Source organism: Lotus japonicus, chromosome 3, assembly GCF_012489685.1.
Source record: "Lotus japonicus ecotype B-129 chromosome 3, LjGifu_v1.2".
In the NCBI taxonomy this organism is placed as follows: domain Eukaryota; kingdom Viridiplantae; phylum Streptophyta; class Magnoliopsida; order Fabales; family Fabaceae; genus Lotus; species Lotus japonicus.
Genome location: NC_080043.1, coordinates 13,646,992 through 13,654,912, shown reverse-complemented (window position 1 = coordinate 13,654,912; position 7,921 = coordinate 13,646,992). Strand labels below are relative to the sequence as shown.

The following is a 7,921-nucleotide window of genomic DNA, read 5'->3' as shown; positions in this document are numbered from 1 at the left end:
TCTAATAATATATACATATATATATGTATCCTATGACTACAACAAAATAGATATGTGGATGGAGTGTTACATGTAAACTGCCAGGGGAAAATTAAGTTAATATATAAATTACACTTGCATCTAAATGACCTACAAAGAAAATTGAGATAAATGAGTGGTACTAATTTCTCAGGAATCCACTATGGGTATCGAGTCATTATGTTCTCATTTCTTAACTATACACTACTTTGATTATAATTAACTAAGTCAATAACTGTTCTCATTTCTCAATCATAACACAAGAACTAATATTTACAAGAAATTTCTTTAGTGTTTACATTTATTATTTTTAATAATTGAGGGTAAATACATATAAAATTTTGGAAATTCGATACTAAAAATATGCCTTGGAGAGAATAGAAAGTATTAACATATATGAGCAAAATTTACCGTGCACGTGTAAGAACATTCTATGAGTAAATATAAGTAAAAGTTGTGTGAAATTTTGCGGGTTGTGTGATATTTGTTATAGTTTTGTTTTGTTGAACGCCCATTTTTTTTTTCTCTCTTAATTCTAGATCTAAAAAAATCGGCAAATATTAATTTTAGTATATCAATTTTGTTTTGAATCTTTGTATTGGTAATAAGAGCAAAATCAATCATGTACAAGTAAGAACATTTTACATGAAAATTAAACTCAATCATTTATACGCCACATGTGTAAAATTGGTTAAATTGGTGTATGAATACAGAACACTATAATTGTGTGTCCAAATTTATGTTTTTTGAATATTAATAGTGTGTCTAAAATTGGTGTATGAGTATGATTGTTTTTTTATAATCAAAGTATTCATTGATGTATCAAATACAATGTGAACTTCGCCGTGCTGCGCACGGGTAAAAAAATCTAGTAAACTATAATTAAGTATATTTCAATGAATGTCTATTTCTAATAATTATAATAGACATATATTTTTTTAATATTAAGCTTTTAATTCATCTTCCTACACAATTGTTTGATAAAACATGTATTCAAATTAAGAGCGTTGTTTTTTTAGTGTTTTTTTATATAGTTTTTTTAGTGTTTATATATATAGAGGATATGTCTTATCAAAAAAATGTTTTTACGGAAAACATAAAAATAAATTTTTTTTTTGAAATGAAAAACATAAAAATAAATCACAACTGTTAGATTTAATCATAAAGAGTCCGGTTTGAAAGAATCTCAAATGAACCCACTTGATGCTAGAAACAGAAAAATAACAGCAAAGTGAATGATTAAAATAACAACAAAGTTTTAGTTATTCACAAATATTTCAGCCCAGCCACTCCGAAATTCTACCATATTAGCTTTGACATCGTGGACAGATCGATTTTGAAGATGATGGGCTTCTACAAGCCTTATGCTGTTTGGTGGAAAGCTTGGATGGCTATATCAACAAACAGGAAGATACTACAACAATAAAGCTGCAAATGATGGACTGAGCAGGTAAATTGGGGACCCAGCTGAGTTCACCCTTGTTGATAATTGTCAAAAACCAGATAATAATTAGTTATAATGGCAACTCAATTGAAAATATTTGACAACGTTAAAGGTCCAAATGAAAGCTTATAAACTACAACTACAACTACAACAAATACACTAGGAGAGATTTCCCAAATGATATATATTGCCTGTAAAATTCAATTAAGTACATATCTGCAATTAAATGAATCTCAGAGTTTAATAACATAACAAAGTCATAATAATTCAAATTGTGCAAACTAATTAATTTGAGAAAGATAAGATCTAAAGAGAGAATTGAGCGCCATAACATTTAGAGTTTATAGTGTTTATAGTGTTTTCCTTAGTCCATACGCTGTTCTGCTTTCTAAGTTTATAGGATTAACGTACATGTTTAAGTCCATTTAAAAATTGAGACACTGATTAACCATGAAACAAGTTAGTTAGTCCAATATTGTCAAAACTTAAAAACCAAATAATATCAAGATTCATGGGTTCTGAGCAGCTGGAAAATATGGTAGTTTACCTGAAAGGTCCATTAGAAATGATAGCTGATACATGAACCTGAAATAGTTAAATTAATCACCATTGGAGAGATAGGTACATGGGTAGAGATATGTAATTTAAACTTCCCGATGGTACTCACAAGTGCACACATGCCTGAAATTCTGATAAAAAAGAGCAGGAAAACCATCCCTCCCAGGTGCCTAATCATATTGTGTCTTTTCGGCTTTTTTTTTTCTTTTTCGATCTTTTGCTTCCACTAGTTGTGTGGTGCTATTGCTATATTTTTTTTTGTCAAGTGCTATTGCTTTATTTAATGATGATATATTGATAGTTTTTTGACATTGGGCCGTTGGCCTTTTTCTTTTAAATGAAGCACGATTGATTAAAAAAGAACAGAACTCATTCAAAAATCAAAATACTGTATTTATAATTTTTTTTATAGGTAAATGTTTTTTTTTTGAGAACAAAGCAGATTTATTGAATAGGAAAAAAAGATGGAGACAAAACCCCCCCAACTGGGCTGTTACAAAGCAATGAAAGAATTAAAATAAACAAGCTCTTTTGTGAAAGCAGCACCACGTTTCGCCAATCTATCTGCGCTAGTGTTTGCTTCACGGAAAATGTGTGAGACTTTGAGACAATTTACCTCCACAACCCAACAGTCAATTTGATTTAGGAGATTAAGAAGCTTCCAAGGTCTATTGGAGTGGTTATTAACCCAACCGACGGCAAGCGAAGAGTCACTTTCAAGAACCAAATTCCTCAGATTTCTGGAAACACAGAACAGTAAAGCCTCATGAACAGCTTTAACCTCAGCTTCGAATGCAAAACCTTCCCCTATATTCTTTGAGAAGAAACCCACCACTTCCTTCAAAAAATTGAAAATCACACCACCAATAGCGCATATACCAGGACTTCCCCTAGCAGCCCCGTCCACATTTATTTTAAAAATACCAGCATCCGGAGGAACCCAAACAGCAGTTCGAATTTTCTGTGGCCTCGCAGGGAGTTTAATGGACTCGAAATTCCTGGACAACTGATCAATAGAATAAGTACAAGTCTGCAAGAGAGGGAGAGCCCACCAACCAATCTTGAGAATATGCGCATCCCACACCTCAGTAGCCGAAAATTGTTTCTGATTGAAGCAAGAGTCATTGCGCGAAAGCCATAAGGACCACACCAAGGCATAAGGAATTAAACTCCACAGTGTTTTATCAGAGAGGAAGCGCAGAAAGTCCCATTCAGCCATAAGAACAGTCAGGGACGCAGGCACACACCAAGCAACCCCTTCCCTCAACAAAATAGAGGACCACAAACACCAAGAGTGATGGCAGTGTAGAAATAAATGGGAGGTACTTTCACTCACCTCATTACAAAGAGCACAAGAATCAGAGTTAGGAAGGATAACACCTCTGGATTGGAGATTGGCCTTTGTTGCAATCTTGTTTCTAATAGCTTGCCAAAAAAACAGACCGACTTTAGGAGGCAGGAGTTTGGAGATGACATTAGGAACACGCCACCCTTGTTGCAAAAAAACCTGGTCTTCATACCACCGACACATATCTTTCACAGAATACAATCCATTCCTGCTCAATCTCCAAATAATCATGTCTTCTCGGCTTCTGGCTGGGACACAACAATTAATTAATGCACGGAATTGGAGCAATAGCTCTTCTTCCCAAACAAAGAGATTCCGACGAAAAGTGAACGACCACTGCCATCTGTTTGCATTAAACACCCCCACATCAGCCAGCCTTGCTTCCTTAAATTCGCACAAGGAGAAGAGACGAGGGAAAAGATCGCATAAAGCTAAATCATTTGCCCATGGGTCATACCAGAATTTTGTATTGCGACCATCACCCACAGCTACAGTGGTTGGTTGTTAGTAAGTTAGAAAATTCCTTCAAATTTCCCTTCCAGGATTCGAACCCTAGACCTTCCCCTCCCCAAACCTTATGTCTCCTAGCTCTTACCACTTGAGCTAACCCTCGAAACTATACATTTAATAGAATATATTATTTAAATAAATACGGTCCGATCCCGGTTCGACCTTTAAACCTTAAACCAACGCCTCGACCGGTTCGATGATCGGTCCGATTTTCTAAACATTGAATGAAACTATAACTGCTCTATAGTCGCAGACCTGAGCAATTTGGCCGCACGGCGTCACCATTTTGTATGTTTCTCGCTCTACCCTTTCTTTACTCGTTTCTATTCTCACACAACAAAATAAGAAAGATTCCCAAGGCCATAATAAAAGTTATAACATTAGCATCTAAGCAAAATAATACACCAAACAATGACAAAAGAACATAGCCAATATAATAGAGCCACTCGAAAAAATAGCAAATAGAGGTGATCAATTTAGAAGCAATTGACAACGTAAACTTATGTCCATGCTAATGATATCACTACCTAATTCCCATACCATTACTCAGCGGGAGAGAGTAATGTTCAGAAGATTAAATAAGTGTATATCAAACTAAAACTAGTCTTCTTTACCAGTGCGTTGTACGACTATTAAACTTATTGTAAAGATGAATCAGTAGAAATATATTTTGACTTAGTTTAGACTCTTTTTAACAAGTAGAACATATATGGAACCGAACATATGTTACAAACATGTAGATGAATGAACTACAGCAAATATATTAATTTGATGAGGTTGTATAGACCTCACAATGTCAACATTTGAATAGTAATAAGAACCAAATTTTTAAGGAATGCATTATATTGAAATTGAAATAAGATAAACATAACATGATGTGATTTTCATTTGTCTACCCTATTAAGTTATTGAACGAAGAAAAAAAAATTCACCTAAATGTAAACCTGTATTTTTCCAACTGAACCCACCCCATAAGTGGGTTGAGCCGAGCGAACTCACAACCTGAGTCCATTTTGGTCAACCTAATTATTACTCCACCTCAATTATAAGATTTTTAATTATTACTTAAATTTCTACGCCGAGCAAACTCAAAACCTGAGTCCATTTTGATCAACCTAATTATTACTCCACCTCAATTATAAGATTTTTAATTATTACTTAAATTTCTACGCAATGAATGATTACTTAAATTTCTAAAAGTAACTTAACATTACAGAATTGATTATTGGATTTGGGTTATGTGCTTTATGGTTAGTCATGTGTATTTAGGTGGTTAGTTCAGTGTATTATTTGGCCAAATCCCTAATTTAGGAATTTCAACTTTACACGGTTACGTGCTTTATGGTTAGTCATGTGTATTTAGGTGGTTAGTTCAGTGTATTATTTGACCAAATTCGCAGGAAAAAGGGGTGTTTGGGGTGTTTCGACTATTCCTATGTCTATGAATCATTATTATGTTTTTTCCTCTGTTATAGCTCTTGTTTCCTTTTTTTCTCTTGTTTTCTCTTATTGTATTTTGGGTTTGGGTTCCCCTTTTACCTGTACCCCTTAAGATAATACCATTGCTTATAAAAAAAAATAAAAATATAGATACACATCAAAATATTTTTTAACATATATTAATATGAATTAATGTATGTTAGGTGTTCCTTATCCGAACTCGATTTGCTTAGTTGATTTTTCTGCCAATTTCAGTCTTGTATTTGTTTTGACATTTTAGATTGCATAATCCCCCGTAAAAAAATGATTTATAAATAATTAGTAGACTAACTTTTTACTTTTTTTACATAGAAAAGATAAAAAACACCATTCAGTGATTGATCTGAATCTTCCCCTCCTAATGCACATGTCTCAGCTCTTACCATTTGAGCTATCATTCCAAAAAAACTTTTTACTAATCAGACTAATTATATTTAAAATTAAAATAAATTAAAAAAATCCGTTAAAAGTAACCCAGAATTACATATATACTTTGTATTTTAATAATAAGATTCCCGTAGCTCAAGTTGTAGGAGCTGAGGGATATATGGGTTGGGCAGGGGAGGTCCAGGGATCGATTTCTGGCGGGTGCAATTTATTTTTTCGATGTAAAAAAAAAAATCTAAGAATTTGCTACTAGCCCATGGGTAGGTAAAAAAGTAATGCATAATAATATATGGGTGGGGACCAGAAATTTTTTAATAATTGAATACGCCATTTTCACACAAGTCTAATATTTGATATTTATTTGTTCGCAAAAATTACAAAAAGTTTTTGGAATAAGGAGTATCCATTTGATAATATTTTGTAGACTTATATAACTTACTTTTAAAATAAAAAAGTTATTTAGAAGCTAGAAAAATGAAGTTATAATTATTATTGAAGAATACAATAAGATTATTTATAATAGATTGTAAAGTTATTTAAAGTTAAAACTGCAACTTTTAATTTGATTTTATAATTATAATATCATTCATTTGAAAAGAGATAAATATAGATAACAAGTGGGAATCCATGGAATTTAATGGATTGGTTACCGATCACGTGTCCAGCTTTGCTTCCTACTATTAATTACATGGGACCAAAGTTTTTTATCATTTTTGAATAATCCACACTCAACTTTGACAATTGGAGTAGTGAGTGTTCAAATAATAATTGGACTTGGATTGAGATCACCCCCCCACAATAGAGTCCTCAAACTAGTATAAAATGGACCATACCATGCATGTAGAAAATACACCAACACTAAGATGGCTTCTTATTTCTTATCCTTGCTAGTTGTGTTCCTTGCAGCTCTGATCCTCATCCCTCAAGGGTTTAATGCTGAGGAGGATTTCTACAAACACCCAAAGTATGGACATCAGCCTATCTACAAGAAGCCACCACATTACAAGTCACCTGTTTACAAGCCACCCTACAAGAAGCCACCATACAAGAAGTACCCTCCTTATGGTAAGCACCCTCCAGTTGAAGACAACACCCATTTCTAGAACTTGCAAGGAGACATGTTTGACTTATATGTATTAAATAAGTGGTCTCGTACCACTGCTTCAATTCTACTATCCTAATTTGCTAAAGCTCTTGCACAATAGCTTTAGCAAATTAATGCTAAGGCCATGTTGAGAGCATCATGTATGTATGTGCTGTGAATGTAAAATCAATAAGAGAAAGTTATGTTTTGTGCTCCGAATTATAAATAAACGTTTTTTATGACTTCATATTGCTTGATATGCTAATTATATATCTTAACTTAGTTCTTATAAATAAGTCACTTTCAATAATTTATATACAAATTTAGAAATTAAAACAAACTTGTTATGCATGGCATGCCGGAAAAACAAACCGCACTACTATACCAATGTAATTATGGCCGACCCAATCATCCAGGTCGGCCAAAACACCTATAGAGCCAATGCTATTTTTTGTTGGGCAAGACGACCAAATAACATAACATATATAATAATTACAATTAAGTCAGTGATTAAAGAACGACTTCCATTCTTTAATTAACCAACTGCCTTTTCTCTTGTAATGAAAACAAAAATTAACCAACTAATTATGCTGGACTATATTAACTTATCAACGATAATCTTCTATATATATATATGTAAAGCACACTTGAGTTTTAGCATTAAATACATAAGCAAAACTCAAGTGTTGCAATGTAATAAGAGAAAATAGGAGATGCACTGACAGTATAAACTTGTTTTACACATGCACCCAATTGATTTCCGCCACATCAGCAATTTATTAATTTACTAATTAAAATTAAAAAGATTTGTAACTACTTAGTCTTATGTGACATAATGTGATTGGACGTCAGTGTAAAACTTCTTTACACTGACAGTGCATATCCATTAAACAATTGTAATAAATATATTAAACAATAATAACAACTATTCAACAATATAAGAAAAATTGTAATAAATATATTAAACAATAATAAAATTAAAATTAAAAAATTTATATTGTCAAAAACTATTCAACTATTTATCTTAAATAACAACATTCATAAACTAAAAATTTACTTGAGTTTTGTATTTCACAAATATTAAAAATTAAGT

At 32.6% G+C, this 7,921-nt stretch overlaps 1 protein-coding gene across 1 annotated transcript; it reads left to right on the top strand.

Moving 5' to 3' along the window:
• The first annotated feature begins 6,607 nt into the window (after positions 1–6,607).
• On the top strand, positions 6,608–6,847 carry LOC130743640 (early nodulin-12A-like). The gene has a single exon (XM_057595875.1). It carries the CDS (start codon positions 6,608–6,610, stop codon positions 6,845–6,847), a length of 240 nt encoding a protein of 79 aa, XP_057451858.1.
• The last annotated feature ends 1,074 nt before the right edge of the window (positions 6,848–7,921 follow it).